The sequence below is a fragment of the Brachypodium distachyon genome, chromosome 1, assembly GCF_000005505.3.
Source record: "Brachypodium distachyon strain Bd21 chromosome 1, Brachypodium_distachyon_v3.0, whole genome shotgun sequence".
Taxonomy (NCBI): Eukaryota; Viridiplantae; Streptophyta; class Magnoliopsida; order Poales; family Poaceae; genus Brachypodium; species Brachypodium distachyon.
In genome coordinates, this window is record NC_016131.3 from 27,388,711 (window position 1) to 27,413,398 (window position 24,688).

The 24,688-nt window shown below is 43.5% G+C and overlaps 4 protein-coding genes across 5 annotated transcripts; 2 read left to right on the forward strand and 2 right to left on the reverse strand.

Annotated features, from left to right (window-relative positions):
* The first annotated feature begins 3,089 nt into the window (after positions 1–3,089).
* LOC100834368 (myb family transcription factor APL) lies at positions 3,090–6,294 on the forward strand. Its single transcript, XM_003560364.4, has 6 exons — positions 3,090–3,617; positions 3,734–3,810; positions 3,955–4,012; positions 4,365–4,425; positions 4,651–4,723; positions 5,184–6,294. Exons 1-6 carry the CDS (start codon positions 3,413–3,415, stop codon positions 5,736–5,738), a joined length of 1,029 nt encoding a protein of 342 aa, XP_003560412.1. The 5' UTR covers positions 3,090–3,412; the 3' UTR covers positions 5,739–6,294.
* Positions 6,295–10,092: 3,798 nt separating this feature from the next.
* On the forward strand, positions 10,093–13,784 carry LOC100821898 (ALA-interacting subunit 1). Its single transcript, XM_003563308.4, has 8 exons — positions 10,093–10,502; positions 10,950–11,008; positions 11,115–11,189; positions 11,271–11,387; positions 11,459–11,529; positions 11,732–12,032; positions 12,258–12,547; positions 13,415–13,784. Exons 1-8 carry the CDS (start codon positions 10,409–10,411, stop codon positions 13,467–13,469), a joined length of 1,062 nt encoding a protein of 353 aa, XP_003563356.1. The 5' UTR covers positions 10,093–10,408; the 3' UTR covers positions 13,470–13,784.
* Positions 13,785–14,352: 568 nt separating this feature from the next.
* On the reverse strand, positions 14,353–18,018 carry LOC100826520 (haloacid dehalogenase-like hydrolase domain-containing protein 3). 2 transcript variants are annotated; one of them, XR_002962427.1, is made up of 6 exons: positions 17,843–18,018; positions 17,211–17,666; positions 16,169–16,876; positions 15,367–15,668; positions 15,076–15,282; positions 14,353–14,986 (listed from the first exon to the last, which is right to left on the reverse strand). XR_002962427.1 is itself a non-coding variant. In XM_003563323.4 (4 exons), exons 2-4 carry the CDS (start codon positions 15,622–15,624, stop codon positions 14,624–14,626), a joined length of 816 nt encoding a protein of 271 aa, XP_003563371.1. In that variant the 5' UTR covers positions 15,625–15,668; positions 16,169–16,411; the 3' UTR covers positions 14,353–14,623. The 2 variants fall into 2 exon arrangements, 1 of the variants encoding a protein (XP_003563371.1); XM_003563323.4 differs by lacking the exons at positions 17,211–17,666; positions 17,843–18,018 and having other exon boundaries at positions 14,353–14,974; positions 16,169–16,411.
* A 3,396-nt stretch (positions 18,019–21,414) lies between these two features.
* LOC100834974 (protein UNUSUAL FLORAL ORGANS) lies at positions 21,415–23,141 on the reverse strand. The gene is made up of 2 exons (XM_003560366.3): positions 22,285–23,141; positions 21,415–22,187 (listed from the first exon to the last, which is right to left on the reverse strand). The coding sequence occupies exons 1-2, from the start codon at positions 23,079–23,081 to the stop codon at positions 21,608–21,610; spliced, it is 1,377 nt and encodes a 458-aa protein (XP_003560414.1). The 5' UTR covers positions 23,082–23,141; the 3' UTR covers positions 21,415–21,607.
* Between the last annotated feature and the right edge of the window lie 1,547 nt (positions 23,142–24,688).

The window sequence follows — 24,688 nt, forward strand, 5'->3', positions numbered from 1 at the left end:
ATCAATATAACTAGGCCCAGGTGGGCTGGGCCGCTGGGAATAGAGCATGGACATCGATTAGGAGCCTGGAGGTGTATCGCTTGGGCAAACCGCAAAAACGATTAGGAGCCCACCGCAGGAGCTCCGGCAGTCGTGATCCATCCATCGATCGAGCTGCTGAGAGCTGAAAGTTAGCTGGGGCCAAACTTTGTGAGTAATACCTTCGTGACGCGTCGATTATTTTATGCGGCGCTTTGCACGTGGATTAAGTTCTTTTTTCCACAGCGAATCTCTCTACCTTGTTATACTTACCAGCAGCATGCGTTTGCTCGATCTTAGCTGGACTAGACAGCCAGTTCAGCTTGTGAGGCACATGACAAGATCGACCTGTCGACTTGGTGACGTCATCAGCATAATTTCCATTCCAAATACTCATGTCTGGGCCTTTCCCAAACACCTTGTAACGGCATTTTCAAATCAACCATGACTCTGTTTTAGTAAATTAACTAAGACTACATTGCCTAGCAGTAATTATCTTTTGAAAATGTCTTGTTATTAAGTTGACAGAGAGATCGATTCTTACTCCTAGTTAAGTTGGCGATCTTGACAATGAGTTGGTCCTTTGTCCAACGATTTTAAAAATTGTTTCTGAGCTTGATTGACTTATTATAAATCAATAACTATTTTCCGGATCAACTTAGAAAGAGCAATATTTTCCCTCCTTAATTAGTATGTAGTATAATTCAGATCCTTTCATCAAAATATCACTCCCACGTGCATCTCAAAGCTCATCCATAGTTAACAGAAAACAGCATCTTTTGCTTAATTGTCAAAGAAGAAAGCATATATTCCCTCTAAGGCAAAGAAACCATACTCTCTCCCTCTCTCATCACCTCGTGGGAGATGGCCAGGGGTAGGGGACGACTGAGCTAGCTAAGCTCCTTTATAATGTTCTCACTCATCCTCTCCACCTTTTTCTTCTAAATATGGGCCCCTGAAACCCTCCATGATTTTTTTGTATGGATTTGTGGCTGCCATATAAGGTTTGCTTTAGTGATGTATACTTGCATGGAGAGACAATCTTCTATTCTACTAAAGGGAGAGTGAGACCATATAATTAAGTCGAACTTTGTTCGATTCTGATTCTTTGAAACACCATTATTTGTCGCGCACATATTTGCTGTTTATTGCTCTAAATTAACACTTAACACACTCCTTAATTGAAACTACATACAGGCTAGTCAATCAAACTTGATGTGGCAGACAAGTGGATCTGCCTAGTGCTCCCTCCGTTCATAAATACTTATCGCTCTATGACATGGGAACTGTCTCTAGCACGCAGCTTAATTTGACCATTACTTTTCATATCAATAAATTTGTTGAATATTATAAATGTATTAAATTTTGAAATTATTTTCCATGGAAAATTTAATTAATAAGAACATTTTTGTTTGACAAATCTTGTTACATTTTGCGTATTACAAGTCAAATTGGTAAAATTTGATGGCCGCTTTCTAGGATGCCGTCTCATCTATTTATGCACATGTAAATTTTAGTTTAAGTTGATACATCTATTAATTAAATCATGGAACCCATAATTAGAAGGGAACCTATTGGTTTGGGGCATAACCAAAAAGGGAATAGGCAGATATATATATATGTGTTTAATTTATTTGGTGCCTAAGCTAAAAAATAAAAATGATCACATGAATAAATCACAAAGGGCTGATAATATTGGGCTTGAGCACCAACAAAATAAGTGAAACATGGCTGCTGGCCGGCCTGCTAGCTAGGTCCCCCACGACAGCACTATATTTATGCCATGCAATTTCCCCGCTCTGGAGTCTGGTGCAATGGTGCCTTTAGCTAGGTTAATTCTTGGGTATGCTGTGATGTCTAGTTCCTCAACTAACAAGTCCCGGGGCTCAATGCAGATGCATGCATTTTAAATTCCAACTCAATCTGCAAGAAATCATTCAGACATGATGGTGCTTGGGGTATACTCCTACTTTTGCATGCATTAATGTCTATATATGCATAGCTTGATCCATTGATGATTTGTTGTACAATGATAAAGTATAAAAGTTGGCTCCTTCTACTCATGATCAAGCTTCTTAATTTGATGCACCTGGCTCTAGGACATGCATGATAGTTGAGTATGACATGCACAATAGTTAATAGTAGGATTTAATTAAGGTTGTTATTTGTTTCCCAGTGTAGTGGCAATATGGAGTACATAGAGGGGGTCCGGCGGCCGGCATGCAGAATTGTTTGGTCATTTCAGCTTGGACACATGAACATATATATGTATGGTTGTTGGTTTGTTCCACAATACAAGTTAATTATGCAATGCGTACGTACTACAGATTGCATTCTCTAGATGATGTGTGGGAGCCATTTAGACTTTCAAAACGAGCATCTAAATCATCATGCCTGTTACGGTTACACACAAGAAATCATTTATATACAAATGAACCATGTGAACATCAAAAAGAAAAGGAGATAGACAGTATTGTCTCTTGTATGTACACTCATTTAATATATTAACCTTAATGCTTTTATGGAACACTACTCTTCGTAATTTGCAGCCACAAGCAGATGACGCTCGTTAATTAATTTACATAAGGTTAAAAAAATCGGTTTTGCTATTTCTTAGGTGATGAGAACAACCTTTTGATTCAATCATTGAGATTCGTGTAAAATTATTGTAGGTCCGATGGATAAGAAAATCTTGATTCGATGGCTATGATTGTTGACCGAGAAATAACTATTTCTTAGGCGAATAAGAAATAGACACTCTCTAAAAAATAGTATTATTAGTGCTGATTTATAGCCTGTTACCAGCAGATGATCATTTCAGTACTTGATCTGCATGCATGCAAAGAACTACAGGGTATAACAATATATACTATATGTTTCGTTTCAGTCTTCGAGGGAGGCTTAGCGATGACAAAATCCAACGGCTTCTCTCTTTGTTGAATGGACCTCTCTCTCTATCTCTCTCTCTTTTGCAAAGTGGCTCGAGGCTTCGAGTAGTTGGCGGTGGCTTTTCCTCCCTGGAGAATATCATCACCCCATAAGCTTTCTAGGCGCAGCTAAGACAGAGAGAGAAGAGAAGAGAAAGATAAAGAACCAAAGCAAGGAAAGCAGCTGCAAGAGAGAGAAAGAGAATATCAAGAGAAGGGAGACCAAGCAAGGAAGTAGCACCACCACCACTAGAGCAACCAGTAGTACTACACCTCTCTACTACTACTACAACCACTATACGGTCCTCCTCGGTCTGCGTGCGGGAGCGAACCCTATTCCTTGTTCTTCTTGAATCTCGTCCCAAATCCGCGGCAGCAGATCAGAGAGAGATCAGGCCAGAGAGGGAAAAAGAGATCTCCAAAGAGAAAGAGAGAGATTTAAGAGGGGGGCAGAGAGAGGGAATAGAATGTTCCCAGCTGCCGCTGTTTGCTCCAAGAAGCCCGGCGCCGTAGTGAGCTCATCGCCAAATGATCGGCCGTGCGTCGTTCAGGGCCAGCAGGGAGGGGATTCCGGCCTCGTCCTCACTACCGACCCCAAGCCTCGCCTCCGGTGGACCGTCGAGCTCCATGATCGCTTCGTCGACGCCGTCGCGCAGCTCGGAGGCCCTGACAGTGAGCACCAGATCATTCCATTGCTTGTTTGAGCTTGATTTATTATATGTTGTTGTTTTCTGGTGAGGATTTTGTGGAGTTTGTGTAATTGGTAATTTGGATGATGATATGTGTAGAGGCGACTCCGAAGACTATCATGAGGGTTATGGGAGTCAAGGGCCTCACGCTTTACCATCTCAAGAGCCATCTTCAGGTATGGACGTACTAGAACAAGAACTAGGTTTCTCCGTTTTTGTTTCAGTACTCTCTCTCTCTCTCTCTACTAGAACTAGGTTTTGCCGTTTCTCTCTCTCTCTCGATCATCTGGTCTGAATTATCAATTTCTTTAATTTCTCAGAAATTCAGGCTAGGGAAGCAGCATAAGGAGTTTGGCGATCACTCGTCTGTCAAGGAAGGTAAAGATATGCAGATCTACTTATTAAACTGATATGCATGCATGCACACATGTGATGTGGTTAGCTTCTTCAGTTAGTAATTACATGCACGTTTGCATTTAGTTAACCTGTTGTGCTCTCTAGATATAGGTTAAATGTGTAACTGATCTGAGACTCTGTACATAACGTGTATGAGGTTGTGTACAGATGAATCTTTCTTCTATTTCTGGATGCATATGATTATGCTTAACCTAACTGTGAAGTTTTCTCAATTTTGTAACATTATTTTCGTAGTTCTAAAAAAAGCAAAAAGTACTTTATCTCGTTCAGAAAATCATCTCCCAATGACTTTATCTCCAAACTAACTGTGCAGCAATGGAGATGCAACGGAATGCAGCCTCTTCTTCGGGTATGATGGGAAGAAGCATGAATGAGTAAGCTAGCTAGCTCTACTAAGCAAGTAAAGCATAATTAGTGCCATCCAAATTCACAAAGCAAAGAAAATCATATAATTACCCTAACAATTAACCAAGTTCCTCCAGATGTCCTTAATGGTCTTCAAAATCCTTAACAAAGCTCCTCTCGCCCCTAGCTAGCTTACCATGCTTACAACTCTAATAGTAACATTTCTTGTGTTGCCATTTGGCTAAATTACCCAGCCGCAGCGCGCACATGAACGAGGCATTGAGGATGCAGGTGGAGGTCCAACGGAGGCTCCACGAGCAATTAGAGGTATTTGGATTGCATTTCAGCATCTAATATTAATTAAGTTCTTTTGGGAAGTTTACACACATGATACAACTTTAATTTCTCTATCTGTCCCCTACACTAAACTATTCATCGTACACTGTATATACACTACAAACTACATACCGTTGCTCCTGAACTTTGCATGCATGCATGCACGAACGTTCTCTGGAAACTTACACGCTAGCTGGCAGCTGGCAGCTGACATGGCAATGTTTGCCCTTCACATGCATGCATGTTGTGAACTCCATGTTTGCAAGAACATTCTTGGGAAGTTTACGTACTAGTACGTACTTTACTTAGCATACACAACTTTTTTGTTGCACTCATGAGCTTGGCATATATGCATTTTTCATGATCTTGGCATGTATGTGCATTTTTACTTTCTAGGCAAAAAGAAGTGATCACTTTTGATGCATGCATGGCAATATGCACGGCATTGTAGGTGCAGAAGCATCTCCAGTTGAGGGTGGAAGCACAGGGGAAGTACATGCAGTCTATCTTGGAGAAAGCCTACCAAACTCTGGCGTCCGGCGGCGATTGCGCCACCTGGCCCGCCGCTGGGTACCGGTCTCTAGGCGGCGCCAGCATGGATGTTGGCAGCTCCATGAGCTTCCAGGACCTCACCCTCTACGGATCAGGAAGCAGCCACCTAGACCTGCAGCAGCAGATGGAGATCAGACCAACAATGGCGCCCATGGACAGCTTCTTGGCATTCAATGAGAGCTGCATTGGCAGGAGGAGCCCTGCAGATGCAGGTGGCAGCTGTTACGGCCGCGCCGCCGGCAAGAGCCCGATGATGATGATGTGGGCTGGCGATGATCAGCAGGCCAAGAGCTGTGGTACCGACGGCGATGACCAGCTCCTCCAAATGGCACCGGCATCGACAATGATGATGGAGGCAGGCGGCGTCGATGCCATGGATCCTATCATGTCCATGTCAGGCGACTCCTTGGGCAGTAATAAGGGCTTCGATCGAGGGCCCGAGCTCCAAGCATGAGACCCATGAGGTCGTATCAATCGTATCTACAACTATATAGGAAGCAAGAGGAACTTTGTCATACGGTTAAATATATTGAAGATCGGGCGTGTTTGAAGGAGGAACGTATTTATTGGTAAAGTTTTGGTATTTAGTTCAAATTTGATTTGAATATCAAAATTTTACCAAACAAATCCATTCTTCCAAAGAGCCCTAAATGTGCCTTTAATTCCTTATTCTGTGAGAAGACCATTAAGAGATAATTAAGTTGATATCTTGTTGTCATAAACCAAGCTTAATTGTCGATCGCATATGTAGATCGCTAAATAAGCATGGCTTGGGTTGGGAATGGTAGTTTGTGTGTTATGCTCATGTTTATTCATCAGATATAATCACTTTGTTATATATTGGGAGGGGGAGGGGGCATCATTTGTTTCATGGTGCCATGTAATTTATATTCTTTTTAGGATGGAGTATAGATAACAAATTGTGTTTTAACATCTTGGAGATGGTTTAAGGTTTGTACATTTCGATGTTATCGTGAAAGCATGCTGATGTGAAACATGCTTCAGTATCATAATTCGGACTCGCTGCATGTATTAACGAAAATATAGAGCAATATATAGTTCCGAACTTCTGATATTTACCAGCGCGCCACGCATTGTTTAAGTATGCATGTGATAATGTGTTCTTTGCTGTTACATATGTTCGCATGAATCGACTTTTTGGTAATGTTACGTGTCATTTTTCTTCTAACCCTTTTCACTGTCTTAATTTCTTTTCTAGCTTGCAAAAATTAACATTACGTCTGCAATCTTAGCACATGCGTTAATTGTCGTTGCATTGTTTCTTCTACGACCGTAGTCAAGTGTTGACAACATAGATGCCAGAAATGTTTAAATGTTTGCTCTACAAAATGTGAAGGTAAATAGGATATCCCGCTTGCATCCTTTATTAATGGACGCAGAAAGAGAGAGAAATTTGATCTTTACCCAGAAAAAAAAATCTCTTCCATCTGCTATATACTGAACTCAAGCATACACCGACAGCCAGACTGACAGAGAGGCCATAGAAGTGCAGAGAACGTTTGTCAAGGCAAAAAAAAGAAGCAAAGAGAGGCTAGATATAGAGACTGAGGAAGCACACAGATCGAGCAAAGGCGCAAGGCAGATGCATGCAGACCCAATTGCAGAGATTTCGAGGAAGCTTCTTCTTCTTCTACGGCCTTTTGCCTCCCTCCTCGATCGGCTAAAACAAAGCTCCGTTCGTTCGATTCTCAAAGGCACGCACAGCACCCAACGCTGATCTTCCTCTGGACTTTGCCCTGGACTTTGAAGACTGCGGCTAGCTGGTACTTAGCTCTGGAGAAGATATCCCATGCTCCCAAACTTAGGGTGCTACCGTCAGTTGGAAAATAAATTGAAATAAATTGAGTAGCTTTATAAGGTGTCAAAAGTTTCAAATTCAAATTCAGTATATGCATAAAGAAACAAAAAAGACAAATCCAAATGTGAGTACGTCACAAAAAGACAAAAACACGAAAGACAAATTTTTTGACACTATTCATGTTTGCATTTGTCTTTTTTTGTTTCTTTCTGTGTATAATGAATTTGGAGTTGAAACTTTGTGACATGGTAGACACGTATCATGAACCCACTCAATTTATTTTGAAATTTTTAAGAGGTGGGCGTACTGGATATTTTCTCTATAGCTCTGCAAGTGCAGCTAGCCTTTGATCCGCATGCAAAAAGAGCAAGAGACCATGCATTGCGTATTTGCATGTCACCGGGCCGGCAAGGAAGCTTCGTACTCACTGTACTGCTACCTTGCGTGCTGCTACTGTATCTGTCTTGTATACAGCTTTGCCTGGATCAGATGGCATGTAGCAGCAATTGGCCCAGCAGCTTAGCTCCTTTTGCTTGCCCTGGTCCTTGGTTTAAATTTCTCGGTGAAAAGCAAAAGCCAGGCCGCGGATGAGAGAAAAAGCAGCTAGAGCTCGGCTAGATTGGGGGTGCCTTCGTTTTGTGCTCCGGTGCATATATTGCTAGCTACTTGTGGCCTTGTGGACATGGGCATGAAATGAACGTGGCTTCAGCGTCTCAACCATGAAGTACTGAGGGTGTGGGTGATCGAGCCATGTTTCCGGTGCATGTAAGATTATTAGAAGACCGATTAATTGATTCCTAGCTGATTCCATTATAACCTACAAACTACTACTCCCTCCGATCCATATTAATTGTCTCAAATTTGTCTAAATATGGCTGCATCTATGCCTAAAAATCGTTTACATGTCGGTGTTACTTGTCGGAATATTACATGTATCTAGACACTTTTTAAACATAGATACGTTCTTTTTAGGCAAATATGAGACAAGTAATATGGGTCGGAGAAAGTAGCACAGTTACAATATTAATTCTACCAACAATACTTTATGTTGGTCAGTTGAAGCTGTGCGTTTATCACTGGCATGATTGATTTTTTTTTTACCGCTTGTCTGTATCAAAAGAAAAAATTGTATGGTAGGTAATTTCTACTGTGGCAAGAGAACGAAGCAATTACATACCCTGAAGAAAAATTAGTGCTAACTTCCCCATCATTTCCGTCCGGCCCATAACGGAGCCCAACCTACATGGAAATGCAGCCCAATAAGATTTCCAAACGATCACGACCTTGGCTTTGGCCTTTCACTTTCAACTAGGCCTCGCGATCTTCGTGTAAAGATTCCACACGTGAATCGTCTCTGCTGAACCAAAAGAATTTATACTGCGAAATATTTTTGCCCAAGAATAGGATCCCGCGATGATGAACAGTCCAAGTTCCAATCTTGCTTCTAGAAACAGAGGAACCTGGTGCTGTAAAAAAAAAAGAGGATCCTGGTATTTGTAATTTCCTTTTTTTTAACAAGGATATGTCTATTGGTCCATCGAACAAAATATATTAAATTGAAACACCTGGGAAAAAATAACAACAAAGATTCACAATGAAATAAAAAGTTACGTCGAAATTCTATCGATTTTTTTTTCAAAATTAACGTCTCAATGGTGTGTTCACTTTTGTAAAAGAAAGAAGAAATAGCCTAATATATACAAAAAAATCAACCGGACTTAGATTAGTATTTTGATCATGCACATGGTGATTATTTTGTTATGCTATGGGAATTTATCTAGAGAAGATTGTGATATTCCCAAACAGGATCTAAGCGACACATCTTTTTGGTGGCGTATCTGGTGAAAACTTTCATTCGGTGCAAACCGTGCAAACTTCATAAAAACCTTGTTTAAAAGTTTCAAAAAATTCTACAAAAATACCATATATTGGGAGTGTGATGTCCTACAAACCTGCAAAATTTCAAGTTCAAAGTCAAAATCATTTGGAAGGAATTAAAAGAGAAATTTACGATGAATAGTGTCAGACATTGAAAGATCACTATTCATGCAGAATTTGTTTTTTTATTTGCTACCAAATGCCATTGATTTTGGACTTGAAATTTTGCACATATATAAAACATCACTTTTCTAACATATATGATTTTTTCGAGAATTTTTTGAACCTTTTTGGATGGAGTTTTCACAGTTTACACCGTAGAGGTGGTTTTCACCGGATATTTTGCCCTTTTACAAACTGAAAAATTGCTAAGTGGGCTGTGGGTATAAAAATGATTATGTTTGGTACTGTGTGCAATCACCAGGGATTAGTTAATTTTAAAGAAGAAACGGTCAAAAAATAGAGAACACACATTAAATCGAGAAGTCACGTGCGGGAGAAAGATAATGTATTGACAAAAGACTATCCCGCACCACTCCAAAACGGCAGTTACAAACATCATCAAACGACCGACACAACAAAAGGCACCACCATCATATTAGTGATTCATACATTTAAAGCCAGAGCAATGTACGACAAATGCGACTGCTGCATACTCCGTACATTATTACATCGAGAACTTTCTAGAGGATAATATACGTTAACTCAGCTAGTTGGCGTCTAGTTAGAGTAGCCAAATGTATGCCACATTTAACACCACATTTAACACAAGTTGTAACCAATATTTCTAATCTGATACACATGGATGCCCTAGTTTTCCATATACGACATTTTAAGAAGGAAAAAACCCTTCTAAGGTTTTTTAAGAGACTAAAAAACAATCAAAAGTAAAACACAAATGCAATTTCGTCTGAAGAAACCAACATCCATTAGTAAAGTAACTTCATGGACCCCTCTTTGTTTTTGATCCAGTGGCCATCAATTTGACAGTGGAACGAGGTTAATGGAATTGTTATCCTCTTCTTGAAAGGAAAACAGGAAGGATAACTTTCTACAACGAACCAGACAGTGAAAACAGAAAGGCAAAGTCTTCCATTGACTCACCTCTCGGTCCCCGGAGGCCCGGAGTCGTCTCCGCCGGCTCGGCACGAGAACCCCCACCCCCACCCACCACTGGCACGTCCTCCTGACCTCCTCCTCCTTCCTTCCTTCTCGAAGGGAGCCAAATCAATCCACCTTTTCGCCCCTTTTTCTTCCTTCCAATCTAAGCAAGAAGAACGAGGCCGAGGACAGGGGAGTCCCAAGATAGCCGCAAGCAGCCCTCCACCTCAATCGCCTCTTCTGGTACTCACTTCTTGCTGCCGGACGGACAGCTCGCGAGCGAGGTTTCTTGGCTTCCGAACCAGCGGCTTCTCTTGGTGTGGGGGATGGACAGCAGCAACGCGGCCGGCACGAGCAACGGCGGATCCGGGGATGGGGACCCGGCCGCGGCGGCAAGGAGGAACACCAAGATGCCCAAGTGTGAGATCTAGTCGCCTCGGCTCTTATCTTCTTGATTCTTGCTGCTAAGAATGGGATGGGATGTATGGACTAGTGTTCTTGACGGTGCTGATTTGGCTTAGCGCGGGGTGTCTCGAGATGCTTCTAGGTCGTGTTTTCTGTTGGGGCTGGTACTGGTGATGGAAGAGTAGTTTAGTTGCTATACTTCCTAAGCAGCGGAGCTTGCCCTAGTGATTTAGCTCGTTTAATCCAGAAATAGGCATTAAATCTAGTTTTTACATGATGCTATTTTTTGCCTGTTTATGACCAATGGATATCAATAGACCTTTGAGATGAAAATGTTGATGAAGTGCTAGAGAAGCTCCGGTAAAAAAAAGAAGTGCTAGAGAAGTTCCTAACCTTGTCTTGCGCTGTGAATCATGTTTCGAGCATGTATGCCAATTCTTACTCTTAGATTCCTATGCGCAGATTCCAAGTTCACGCAGCAGGAGCTGCCGGCTTGTAAGCCGATCCTTACTCCAAAATGGGTAAGCTCACTGGTTCTAGTGGTTATGGCGTTTCTACTTCTAGTTCTAGAAGGTAAGACTATGCATGTTGGGGCAACTCGCAAATGTGTTGGCTTGTGTTATGTAGGTTGTCTCCGTGTTTTTCCTTGTCGGCGTCATCTTTGTCCCAGTTGGTGTCGTTTCGCTGCTAGCTGCACGAGATGTACGGCGCTGAGTATCTTTTATTCCTTCTTTAAGATAAACGCTGGTGGTTTCTGTCTTTATTCATGCTGAGTGACTGCAGGTTGTTGAGATCATTGACCGGTACGATGATGCATGTGTGCCAGTTAACATGACCGACAACAAGCTTGGGTACATCCAGAACGAGACCATATCCAAAGAGTGTACAAGGACTCTAACGGTAATACTCATTATTGAATGATTGGCTTACAATTATTTTATTGAGTGTGTGACATGTGTATTTCTGTGCAGGTCACAAAGGATATGAAACAGCCAATTTTTGTATATTACCAACTCGACAACTTCTACCAGAATCATAGGAGGTATGATCATACTTGGGTTTTTCAGTCAATAACTTCTCGTACAACTTTGCTATTTCCTGTTCCTTCACATATTATAAATGGATATTATACATTTAAAATTGAAAAGGCACAATGTGTAACAGATTAACCAATGGCTTCCGCTACCGTACGTTAAGTATAGCATGTATTGAAGACTTAGCATGTATAACACTTTCTAATTCAGGTATGTGAAGAGCCGAAATGATGCACAACTAAGAGATTATAAGAAGGCAAATCAGACAACCTCTTGTGAACCCGAGAGAACCACCGCAGATGGAAAACCAATTGTTCCTTGTGGTCTGATTGCTTGGAGTTTGTTCAATGATACATATATCTTTAATCGTGGTAATGAGAACTTGACAGTGGACAAGAAGGACATCTCATGGAAGAGTGATAGGGAGCACAAATTTGCTAAAAATGTCTATCCAAGCAACTTCCAGAATGGTGGGCTCATAGGTGGAGCAAAACTTGACTCAAGTATCCCGGTATGCGAATTCTTAATCTGTTCTCTCACATTGTTGCATAGATGTGCAGGGCTTATTGTTCACTTATAATATGTATTACCATCAGTATCTTAATTTTTAACTATTGTTCATTTGACTTCTGATCACGTAGATACAAAAAAGTGTCTGGGTATGGAATATCTGTAGTTTTTTTCTCGGACAATATCTGTAGGAGTTATTCATGCCAGTTCTCATTTTATGTAACAGTTGAGCGATCAAGAGGACCTTATCGTTTGGATGAGGACTGCGGCTCTTCCAACATTCAGAAAGTTGTATGGGAGGATATATGTTGATCTCAAGGAGAATGATACCATAACAGTGAAACTGGATAACAATTACAATACATATAGCTTCGGTGGCAAGAAAAAGTTGGTCCTTTCCACAGCAACCTGGCTTGGAGGAAAGAATGATTTCCTTGGGTTTGCATACCTTATAGTTGGCGGCCTCTGTATTTTCTTGGCATTTGCGTTCACCTTGCTATACGTCATAAAGCCAAGGTTAGTAACTCTTTGAGCTCAGGTCTGTTACAGTTAAATGAAAATTTGCTGCTGGCTACTGCTATAGTGCTATATACATGGAGCAAGTAACCTACACTATGAAATGCTACATTCGCAGCATGAATGCGACGTGTGCAGCAAATCTTCTGGATATGGGGTCTTTAGTTCAGTGCCTAATATAGCGACACCTACCACACCTTTTCCTGAAGTGTTTAGTTGCTTATTGATTTTTTGACTTGCCACTTTCTTAGCTCCATGGTCCATGACTCCATGTGCCATATACATATATTTTTTCCTAACTTAACCACCTTGTGGCTTGTTGCCAGTTTGCCACTATTTTGGTTGCCACAAAAAGAGTAGCACTTGCTTAAGGTTAATTGTGGCAGATTAGCCTATCAAGTTTGGGAACTTGTTGCTGTTATCTTGATGATGAACTCCATTTTATCTTATTTCCTGTTATCTCGTTGAGATTATTGGTGGCATTGAGGCATTAGATTGTATCCTTGTCTGTGCAAAGTTCTTGATTTTCATTCTTTGTTCCATTTGAGGAAGAGATTGGGTAGAAGCATTTCTGATATTATCAATTTTAGTAGGGCCAGGAAAAGGACTAAACCATGCAACCAGTTGTTCCCATTTACCATGACCTTTTACAGTTGTTGGTTTGCCCTGGTCTTTGTACCACTGTTAGTATGCTGGATCCGTAGTCAGCTCATGCATGACCATACATGTGCCAACATGTTCAGCTATCACAAGAATGATCTTTGTTGGCCTTGAACACCAAACCACCACATCATTTGTTGGATTTGTGATAATTAATCAGTGTTGATCTTGTTGACCTATCTGAATAAGAGCCTTTTAAATTTGCAGGAAATTGGGAGACCACAACTACCTGTCCTGGAACCGGCACCCTGCGGGCCGCTAAGATGTTTTGGAACTCGATGCCGCATATTATGCCCCAACTGCTTGTAGTATATCATGTTCTAAATGAGATTGCCAGTAGGACTAGACCTCCATGTACATGTTAGCGAATGAATCTGTTTTTCTTTTTTTGTCTTTTTGATCTGCATATAGCAGTGATGCATGAATACTATGGATTGTGCTGTTGTTGTTTTTTCTTTTGCGAAGGTTGTCAAACTGCTTATTTTGTGACATGGATGTATTACCAGCTTAACACCCCAATGGGTCCCTTGGGAAATATTTCAGACTCTATCGGAGTCCAGCTCCCTCTATTCCTAAATTATTGTCGTGGTTTTAGTTCAAATTAGTACTCCCTCCGATACATAAAAAGTGTCGTCCATTTTGTACTTAACACTTTTATGAATCGGAGGGAATACCAAAGATGCTTCTTGTGATCAGACAAACGCAGTAGATTCAGTAACGTGAAGCTATTCAATTTCCCGCAGTTTTGAATGCAAGCTGTCATTACAAGCTGAAAACTTCTGCTGGTAATCAAATTCATGTTGTGAGTTCAGGACACCCCAAAAATTATATTCCCCACGCGGTGCAAGTAATAGTGTTTCTCTATTACTACCTTTATTTCTAAATATAAGATGTTTTACTTTGTCTTAAGTTAAATTTCTTAAAGTTTAACCAAGTTTATTGAAAAATGTTTCAACATTTCCAGTATCATACAAGTATATGATGAAGATATTTATCATGACAAGATGTCTGTAGATTTGCTTGGCCAAACTTTAAAAAGTTTGACTTATGACAAAGCAGTAACATCTTATTATTAGGAACGGAGGTGGTATTTCATAGACAATGAATGCTGAACATAATTAGAATTATTATTCGTCAAAACAGGATTCATGAACGGAGGTGGTATTTCATAGACGATGAATGCTGAACATAATTAGAATTATTATTTGTCAAAACAGGATTCATGGCACGCTAAATTGCTTGCCATATTCAGCAATCGGCGATAGAACTAAAGGCTACAGCCAGTGAGCAGCTCCGGCTAATTACACCAGCCAAGAACCACCGCCTTTCTCCTCCCATTAGTACAACATAACCTGTTTCTTTGGCTCACCCATTTCATAGCAAGGGCACAAAAGGGACCATCTGAAAGGCCAAAACTCAAAGCTTTTCTGACATCCGTCGCAGCAGGGAAGCCGCTAGAGGCTCCTCTTCAGTTTCTGCCTTCTGATTCTGGGCAAGCCATGCTTCAGCAGCTACCAGGTCGGGAAGCACAGGCGCACCAGACTGCTTCCAGCTCTCGGCATCGGCGGTCTTGAATCGGTCCAAAAGCAAGCCATGCATCCCGATGCTCCGTGCAGGGACATAGTCCTTGCGCATGCTGTCACCTATGTGAAGCGCTTCTTCTGGTGCGACGTTCCCTGCCATTTCCAGCGCGATCTTGTAGATTGCTGGGTCAGGCTTCTCGACACCAACAATGCCCGAGAACACCCCAAAGTCCCATTCCGAGCCCTAATTGCAAAACTAAGACATGCATTAGGACAGTGAACTTACGAACAAAGATAACAGATGGTTGTATAAGTGTCTAACTGTCATGTGTGATGTGATCAAACCTGATTTAGCCCTAAAGCAGGTAAGATGACCTCTTTGTAACGATACTCTGCATTGCTCACAATCCCAACTGTGATTCCCTTTTCCCTAAGCCCCCTCAGGAAGGGTTGTGCATCAGGAAACACCGAGTATGGCGCAGAGGAGCCAAAAGCAGAATAAATACGTTTGAAGATTTTCTCAAATGTCTCGTCATCATAATCATAGCCAGCCTGCACTATATACATAAAAATCAGACCACTGGTAACATAAAAAGGGTGCCACTGGTTCCTACCATATTTGCGAAACGATTTTACCTTAACGAACGAATCCTTGACACACATCCTCCACCATTCGATTGTTGGCATCTTTGCAGCAAATCCAAAGCATGGGTATTTTCTTGCCATCTCAGTGTATGCAAGCTTGAAGCCTTCGTGCATTCGGTTATAGTCAGGGCACGGCTTTCCAGCAGACTTAGCAGCCATACAGTAGTAATCGCCAAGCCGTCCTTTGTAAGCGATCAGAGTACCAGTCACATCCACGGTGACTAAGCGTAATTTTGAAAGGAGCGACATGTTTGATGATGATCTGGACTAGAGCCTCTGGTATACACTATTATCTATCAGCAAAAGCACATCACAGAGATTAGGACAATATGCAGGAGCGGCTAGATAGACATTCACACAAGCAACATGCACTTGAGCATCTGCAATTACCTTATCAGTTTAAACTTTAAACTGAGTCTTTTACACCAGAAATTAAATTCGCAAGAGCAAAACCCTATTTCTTAACTAGTAATTTGATGCAATAACATGAGAAATTTAAAAGGAAGGCAGCATACGAAAATGTTCACTGGCGTTGACATGGCGAGATATCAAATCACACAATAACACGGAAACAGTGATATTTATCACTGCAAACAGTAAAAGGGGGAAAACAACGATATTATCACACATCCCTGTAAAATAAAATTGAAACGACGAATTATAGAAGGGGAATCATCAATCAATCACAGTTTCATTTGATTTATACACTAAAGTGCAGCAGCTCTAAAATAAACAAGGGGAATAGCATCAAACAGCACGAATTTGGGGGGGAGGGCAGTGAAGTCGGGACTACCGATTGGGGAATAGGGCCCGGAGAAATGCTGCGACGGGGAGACCAACAGACGGCGGGAGGGGGAGGCGTTGGGGGCTTGGGGCGGAGCCGCGTGTGTCGAGGCGGCGGCCACCTGCTGCGATCTGGAGTATCTCTCTTGCTCGCTCGCTCGCCCCCGATTTGCTCTCGATTCTCCCGAAGTCCTAATGGCAGCGGCGAGTGAAGATATACTATGCGGAATACCGGCGGCCGGTGTTGCTGGTAAGTGGTCCACGGTTTTGCTGGCTCGTTGGATTTCAGGCCCCCGTTTGTTTGTGAGCTCTTTCGCACACGCTGCGATTTCTGGAAACGGCTTCCTGTATTGAAAGCCGTAGTACAGTTTGGAACAAACCCAAAATAAAACCATTTGTTTTAGGGTGCCTATGGCACTGAGAAACACAAATCTCACTCAACCGATCCTGTGCGTCCAAAGTAATGATCGTACGCCTTCGTCAACGAAAAAAAACACAATTTCAAAGATGATCGTACGGTCGAGAAGGCGTCGACAGAGAAAAACACAATCTCAAGCGACGGAGCCCAAGCAAAACCATTTGTTTTATCATTTGCAAAAAATGATTTAGACACATGCTGCTACATTTATAATTAAATTTCGGAAATTCAACGGCACAAAAAGGTCTTTCAGACCGATTTGCCCCGATCACATAAACACGTATCGGCAGTCATCGTAACCTGCAAAACAAAAACAAAAAACCCAGTTAGGTGAATATAAAATATAAATTCAACGTGAGATAAAATTTGCGGACAAGAGGCACACCCTAATCTTCTTCTTTTTTTAGAAATCAGGCAGACCCTAAAGGAAAAAAAGAATGCTTGTCTTGTTTTTTTAGAGCAAATGCTTGTCTTGTTAAGACAAGGATCGGATTAGCCCAATAGAAACTCGCCCCACAAAATGGGCCACATCCTTCGATGGGCCAGCTAACTTAAGCTATGGGCCTTTGGGCCAACCGGAGAGCCTTAAGAGTGAAGACTCACTTTCCCCTCAAAAAAAAGAGTGAAGACTCACTGGGGTCTCTGGTGATGAGCATGGCGGCGCCCGCGAAGTCGCAGGTGCCGCCGGCGACCTTGGCGCGCTGCCAGTAGCTGTTGAAGGCGTGGGAGGCGTGCGCCATGAGCGTGTCCGGCAGGAAGCAGGGCCCTCCGGGTGCCGCCGCGTCGCAGTCGGCGCCCGACCCGCACGCGTAGTCCATCGCCGCCTGCACCTCCTCGCTCTCCACCGTCGGGTTCGCCACGCACCACAAACCCTGGGTCCTCGCCGGCTGACGAGGTGCCGCGCCGCGGGGGCTCGCTGGAGGCGGCGGCGGCGGAGGGTACGCGCAGTAGGGCGGCGGTGCCGGAGCCGGAGCTGGAGATGGAGACCCGCCTACTCCGATCTGGTATTTGTACGGGGGATTCGCGAGGTATGATTGGTAATAGCGCCAGTCTCTTGTTATTGTTACTGAGGCGCCATTGGCTTTAGAATCTGCGTCAGATCATGCATGGAAATTGAGAACAGAGAACAAATTCAGAAAACAACTATATATGTATACACATTCAGGTACATCAACATTCAAATTCAACACAGTGGTGTGTGCAAACAATATTGGAGCAAATCATACGTATGCATGGATGTTTCAATTATGGATGTGCATTGGTTACCATGTTGGATGGACATGATAAGAGCTAGGAGGATCATTGGGTGCTTCTTGATGACCATCATCATCATTAGCTCCATGGGTTTGTCAGACATGAGACAAATTAGTGCTTAATATGCATGTATATATATGAGGCCATGGGAATCAGATTGTGGCAATGTTAGAAAGGAATATAGGGGAGTGGTAGTAGCCAAGTCTTGACTCTCGTGTAGCCGGCCAGGTAATTAAAGAAGGGGAGGCAGTGAGGAAAGCATATGCAAGACCTCACTTTTTATTTGATATACTCCATATTACTAATTAAGTAATTGAACCATGGGATTATATTTTGTGCAAATGTTTGCTTCTTTTCTCCGGATGCAGTTTTGGCACATGTGCTTGCTTGGTCAGAGAGAAATTCAAGGAACAGAATAAAAAGGGAAAGGGGCAAAAACTACAGATCATGTATTAGTGGTCTTTATGGTTGCTTCAGTTCCACTCAAGCAGAGAGACAACTGGCTGATCAGTTCCTTGTCTAATTTAATTACATACTGCTGCTTTAATGTAACTAATGCAGCTTGTTCTATTCCTTATTGTTCTTATATATGTGAACAAATGTTTCCATCTCAACGGCACATGAATGTATGCATCCCATGGTATAGTAACTACTACTAGCAGCTAGGTTCTAGCTGGTGAAAAGCCCATGTCTTGTCAATCATAAGAAGTTGACAATACTCTGGATATTGGGCTCCCACGTTACTTGCATGTATTGACAATCCCATGGTATTGATGTATATACACATCATGTATTATTATGTGCGGTAGTGTCTAAAGTTCCTGACAGTTTCGTCCCAGAGACACTTTGGTCATTTCCTAGGAGCCTAGGACGAACTGCTGCCTAACGGTGTTATAGATCCATTTAATTGCTTGTAATATCTTTTTTGTCATGTTTTCACACACGTTTGTAAGGGCATTTTCACAGAAAACATATAATTAGATGGGCATTTTCACAGAAAACATATAATTAGATGGGCATTTTGATACTTGCATATATTTTGAAGAATATTTTGACAGTGCTTTGACACTTTGGTCATTTCCTAGGAGCATAGGAAGAACTGCTACGTAACGGTATTATAGTTCCATTTAATTGCTTATAAGAACCTTTTTGTCATGTTTTCTCACACGTTTGTAACGGCATTTTCACAGGTATCATATTTAGATGGGCATTTTGATACTTGCATATGCTGAAGAATATTTTGACAGTGCTTCTTTTACTACACCATATCCTCCACCCAACAAGGTACCGTGGAGTTCCAATTTTTGTAAGAAAAACTTTCCTTAAAGAAACATAAAAAGCATTACTCATTTCCTTTCTACTATGCGACACAGCAGAGTGTAGTCAATCATCCAATCTACTCTTGAGGTCTTATCACCATGGATTCAGAATTACCAGAGAATATATCTTCTCAGTGACTCACCAAAGTTCATCACTTTGTACATACAGATATATCCAGGGCAGAAAATAATAATGTATTAGTCTATCCAGGGCTAGGGCTAGGGCTAGGTGTGCAGGGCAGGGGAGCCTATGGTTTTTGTCTTGCATGCTGTGGCAGGCGAGAGGCTGTACTGCTCCATTGATTTCCTTGGCCAAGGGCAGAGAGAAGAGATGAGATGAGAATCCAGCAGCATCCAACCACGGGAGCCCTTGCTTTCCGTGGGCGCTAGCTGCAGGTTCCAGCCGATCCGGTCAAGAGGTACATGTACTGCACTGCGTCGATCTGCAAGTATACCCTGGCGCTAACAGTACTAAACTCATGTGCATTCCCCATAAGAGATTCCTCCATTCTACTGTGCATTGCCAAATATAGTTACACTGTACATGCATGTACTTCACATGTAGTTTTTTCAGCATGGAAATTATGATTAGTGGTTAGAATATATGTAGAGAGAGGAGAAGCACATATGTCAGAATCTGTGAAGAAGGAAAAGAAATGTATGCCATATATATTCACTTATACTTTGACATTTTCAAATCCTCCAGATTGTTAAGTAAATTAAAGCCAATCCTGTACATTTCAAATGATTCCATAGAAGAAAAAAAAAATCCTATGTGAGTCCAATCCAAGTAAGATCGGTCACGAACAGAATTTATATGAAATATGTCTCTTGCAGTCTTGCTCTATTAATAGAGTGGAAACTAGAAAACCGAATTATCAGAATGATGAAGTAAATTTGACAAAAAAGGTAATGATTCTACCCCTTGACCGACTGATGGATCGATCGAGCCCTCGACTCGCTCCTCGTGCAAGGACTCCTCTTCCGCAGTTCCGTGTGTTCTCTCGCCTAGCCCCAAGTGTAACCAGATCCATTTACATCCCCTGGCTTCTCCTCCTCCACCCTCCCTTCTTTGCCCTAGATAGTGGTTGCATGCATTTAGGCTGCGTTCTTTCCGGCTTCTAGGACTGACTGGCTTCTCTTAGAAGCTGCACTCACCTAACTTCTTAGAGAAGCCGTATCTCAGATTTAGTTAGGTTTCCAAAGTAATTTAGCCCAAACTAATTTACTAGCCTAATCAAATTTAAGTGACGGCTTCCCCAGGAAGGTGGGGGAGGACAACTTCTCAGAGAAGCCGGTACAGGAAGCCTAAAAGAACTGGCCATATTGTGCCATGGAGCTTCCTCCATCTTCACCATGGAGTTTGGAGGACTTTGCAACTCCAACATGCCATCGGGCTTGAAAAGGTGCTGGGACTAAGGGGAATGGTTTTGGGGTAGTCTGATCCGCTCCAGAGAATCCCACGAGTTGGATTCGTGGCCTAATCAGCTAAGACGGTGCCTCAAACATGTGGCAATGGGAGGTCACTGAAGTTGAGTTTTTGTATGTCGCATACATTATCTTGACATGCTGCAAAGGACGCGGTTGGTTAATTTGGTGTGTATGCAAAGGATGTACATTGCAGCAATTTTGTATGTGGTGCGTGATATTTTGTCTTCATGGTACAAATATGATTTTTGGTTCTTTGGTGAATGACGATTTACGCATGGCCAAAAAGTTTCTGCTACATGCGTGGGTTTGAAATGTGTAACATTTTTAGTAAATTTTGATTGGTTCTCGGGAAAAAAGTGTTGCAATGTCAATTATATACGCGCAAAAATATTATTGCACGAGGAAATCATCTAATATTGCGATGATCGCATCGGTCCAATTTGGCGCGCTTTTTTCAAGTAGAAAGCGAGTTGATCAGATGAAACGCTAGCTAGAAATCATATCCTTATCGTCGTGCATAATGACACGCCAAAATATTGCATACACCTGCATGTGATCATGAAACTATATACTAATTTCTTTAGCTTAGTTTTGTCTTGAGAACAATGACATCATCAGCAGGCATGCATGGTAAAGGTTTTTCAGATCCATGCCAAGAACAGATCGAGTAACAAAAGAAAAGCAAATAAGTAGCAGTAGTCAGCAGGTTTTCTAGAAACGCAGTACCGGCCTGCATGCTAGAATAACATTAGATGCATGCCACATAAATACCTGCTAGTCGATCACTCCTGCTCTTTGCATTCATGCATGTTACTACAATTTTCAGAGAGAAAATTAAACAAATTGTATGCATACTTGCATTTGCATATAACTAAGTCTCAACCACACATTACGACATACCACCAGACCTTTGGTACCAACAATTAATTAAGAACTTAACATGCAAGACCATCCATCCATCCATCCATGCACGCATGACACAACTAATTAAGGAGTACTAGTAAAACACAACTGATATATAATCGATCTAACCATGCATGCCATGCTGCAAAGCCACGGGCGTCGCGGCGTCGAGCAGCCCGACAGCCGGCGTCGCGAGGCGAGGCTCGTACGGCACCACCCTGAACCCTTCCCCGCCCCCGCCGACAACATACGGGCACGGCGGCGCCCAGCGCCACTCTTCCCTTCGCGCGTCGAACACGAGCACCTCCGCCCCCGCCGCCCCGCCGCGCGGCGCGAGCACGACGAAGTCCCCGTGCGCCGCGCACTCGAACCCGCGGCCCGCCTCCGCCGCCGCAAACCGCGCGTGGATCTCCTCCGGCATCCTCGCCACCTCGCTCCACGCCCCGGCATTGCCGGTGCCGGTGCCGTTCCGGAGCGTCCAGACGCGCACGCTCCTCGGCACGCTCAGCCGGCTCTTCTCCACGCACGCCACCAGCCCCACCCTCGACGAAGAAGACGAGCCTTCTCCCCTGCCATGGCCGCCGAGCTCCACGAGCGCCGGCCACCGCAGGAACCTCCGCATCGGCGGCTGCAGCTTCCTCCAAGCGTTCCCCGCCACGTCGTACTCCAGCACCCCGTACGGCGCCTCGCTCATACAGTAAAACCTCCAAAACCCAACCAGAAACCACCAGTTAATTCACAAACATGTCCTAATCATTCACGAAAACCATGAATTCGCAATCTCCTGATATAGTTTCTTACCTGCCGGAGGCGAATGCCATGCCGTGGCGGGGGTCGAGGGACGAGAGCCGAGGGAGGAGCGAGGCCGGGGCGCGCCAGAAGCCCGAGCTCGGCACAGAGCCCGCATCGGCAACAAAAGTGTCCGCAGAGATGTTCTTGACCGCGAACGGCGACACCAGGTCGTCTCCCGCAACGACGGCGACGATGGAGGTCGGCCCAGCGGCGAGCCCGACGGTGGGGCACAGCCGCTGGCCGGGGCAGAGCGGGAGAGCCGCCATGAGCCGCGTGATCGGGTTCACCAGCAGCAGCGTCTTGTGTCCCGGCGCCGACGACACGAACGCCAGCAGCCCCCCGGACGCTGCCGCGGGGGCGAAGAAGGCCGGGAGCTGCAGCGGGAGGAGCGACCAGGCCGATTCACGGGCCTGGGCTTGGGCCTGGGCTTGGGCTGATAATGGGTTGAAGAGGAGGAGGTGGGAGGAAGGGGGTTGTTGCTGGTGAGGGAGGAAGGCGAAGAAGGGGAGGTGAGGGGAGAGGAGGAGGTGGGAGTGGAGGAAAGGGGAGGAGAACAGGAGGCTGTAGAAGCGGCGGCAGGCGGCGCGGCAGCGGAGGAAGGAGGGGGTCGGGAGGCAGGCGAGTATGCGGTCGACGAGCGGCGGCGGCAGGCGGCGCCACACGCGCGGGTCCATGGAGATCTCGGCTGCTGGGGATGGCGGCGCCGGAGTTGGAGAAGACAGCTGCGAGTGAGAGGGGTGATGCTGGACGGAGGAGACGATGGACGACGGCAGCGGGAGCTGGTGGTGCCGGTTGTTGTTTATCATCTTGGGCTGGGGGAGCTGGAACTCTGCAGGGTGAGTGTGAAGTGAAGTGGAGTGAGCCAGTGAGTGAGAGGGCAGCTAGCTTGTGAGCAAAGGAGGGCAGAAGAAATACTCGAGATGCTCTCAAGGATTTCATGTGATCCTAGGTGAGCCAAGATAGATAGGTTGCGGCCGCCTAACCGGTGGTAAAAGTTGCCAGCATGCAGTGATTGTTGTTGAGATCCCAATCGAGCGACCCCTCTCGTGTATACATTTTGATGGAAATGTTCAGTAAACTAGTTGTTTGTCTTGAATTCCAGGGTATTAATTGCAAAGAAAATCTTACTCTGATCCTAAATTTTTGTTCAGTTCAATTTTGAACTGAAACCACAACAAGAATTTAGATCCTGTTTATTTGGATTTCTGCTTCAGCTTTTGGTGCAGATGTGTTAGATTGCTAGAAGCACCAAAACTGAAACAGAAGCCCAAACAAACAGAACCTTAGGATCGGAGGGAATGCGAGGGGACATTAATCCTTTTGTGATTCACGAGATTTCAAAAACCCTCCCATATGGAAAATAAATAAAGAGGAACTAGATTTCATGGCATGTTAAATTAATCCTACGAAAATTGAACACACATGAATTTTCTTTGACAAATAATTTCATTAACATCCAGCCTTTGCATCCAGTTGATGCACATGGACAAAAGTCATCACAAGTGAAGCGAAGTACAAAACATGCTAAAAAGGACAGACTATCCGGGATCAACGGTCGGCCCAGCCAACAAATGCTAAACCTAAGTCCCCCTGAAAAGTCTCCAACGCACGTCGATGTTATTGGACCCAACCGGCCAGCAAAGGGCAGATCTTGGATACATTTTCATTCTGAAGTGGACGGGTTCAACCTCTAAGGCCAAAGCATTGGTCCAATACAAAACCTTCATTAAGGAGTCGTCGTTGCCAGATCGACCAGTGAAGGATAGATCATGATCTTTCACTCTTGAAGAGAGCCAAAATGATGATCAAGGCACCAAAATCTTCTCAATTAGGATCATATCATCTTCTATATGGGCGGACTAGATGGATTTATTTCTTCGTTCAAAAATGCATTTAAGGTAGTTCATTTTGCAACAAATACCACATTGGATTTCATTTTTGCAAATCAAACAAACTCCACAACAAAGTACTAAGAAATAAAAACTCCATTTTTTTAATTTCTTTGCACCAAAGAAGCCCTGGAAATTTTTCCTCGACACAGAACCATTTCATAAGAATTTGGAAACTTGTCGATAATTATACCCCATTACCCCCTTAGCTCTAAAGGAAGTAACCCCGAGCAAAAGTGTTTTATAGCGGTGCCGGGTATGTACCGGCACCGCCAAAGCCAATCGGAGCAAAGTAAAAGGCCCCCCCAGGTGCTGATCAATAAGCTCCCACACCCACACCACCACGTGCCAGGCAAGAGAAGGAATGTGACTGGTATTGGATTTGCTATTTTTTACTAAATGTTACTTGTACAAATCATTTAGATGTCCAAACAAACTCAGAATTTTATGAAAATTCGAGGGCACATGCACTTGGTACGTGGAGGGCTCCCATCGCCGCTTTGGTAACCCAAAGCCATCTGGAG

Excerpts from the sequence above, each read along its gene's own strand:
- LOC100834368 (XM_003560364.4), top strand. The coding sequence starts at position 3,413 with ATGTTCCCAGCTGCCGCTGTTTGCTCCAAGAAGCCCGGCGCCGTAGTG. Across the intron at positions 4,013-4,364 it reads TCACTCGTCTGTCAAGGAAG|CAATGGAGATGCAACGGAAT; the intron begins GTAAAGATATGC and ends CTAACTGTGCAG. Across the intron at positions 4,724-5,183 it reads GGCTCCACGAGCAATTAGAG|GTGCAGAAGCATCTCCAGTT; the intron begins GTATTTGGATTG and ends ACGGCATTGTAG.
- LOC100821898 (XM_003563308.4), top strand. The coding sequence starts at position 10,409 with ATGGACAGCAGCAACGCGGCCGGCACGAGCAACGGCGGATCCGGGGAT. Across the intron at positions 11,009-11,114 it reads CGATCCTTACTCCAAAATGG|GTTGTCTCCGTGTTTTTCCT; the intron begins GTAAGCTCACTG and ends TGTGTTATGTAG. Across the intron at positions 11,530-11,731 it reads TTCTACCAGAATCATAGGAG|GTATGTGAAGAGCCGAAATG; the intron begins GTATGATCATAC and ends TTTCTAATTCAG.
- LOC100826520 (XM_003563323.4), bottom strand. The coding sequence starts at position 15,624 with ATGTCGCTCCTTTCAAAATTACGCTTAGTCACCGTGGATGTGACTGGT. Across the intron at positions 15,283-15,366 it reads TCAAGGATTCGTTCGTTAAG|GCTGGCTATGATTATGATGA; the intron begins GTAAAATCGTTT and ends TATATAGTGCAG. Across the intron at positions 14,975-15,075 it reads CTGCTTTAGGGCTAAATCAG|GGCTCGGAATGGGACTTTGG; the intron begins GTTTGATCACAT and ends TTTTGCAATTAG.
- LOC100834974 (XM_003560366.3), bottom strand. The coding sequence starts at position 23,081 with ATGATAAACAACAACCGGCACCACCAGCTCCCGCTGCCGTCGTCCATC. Across the intron at positions 22,188-22,284 it reads ATGGCATTCGCCTCCGGCAG|GTTTTACTGTATGAGCGAGG; the intron begins GTAAGAAACTAT and ends TGGGTTTTGGAG.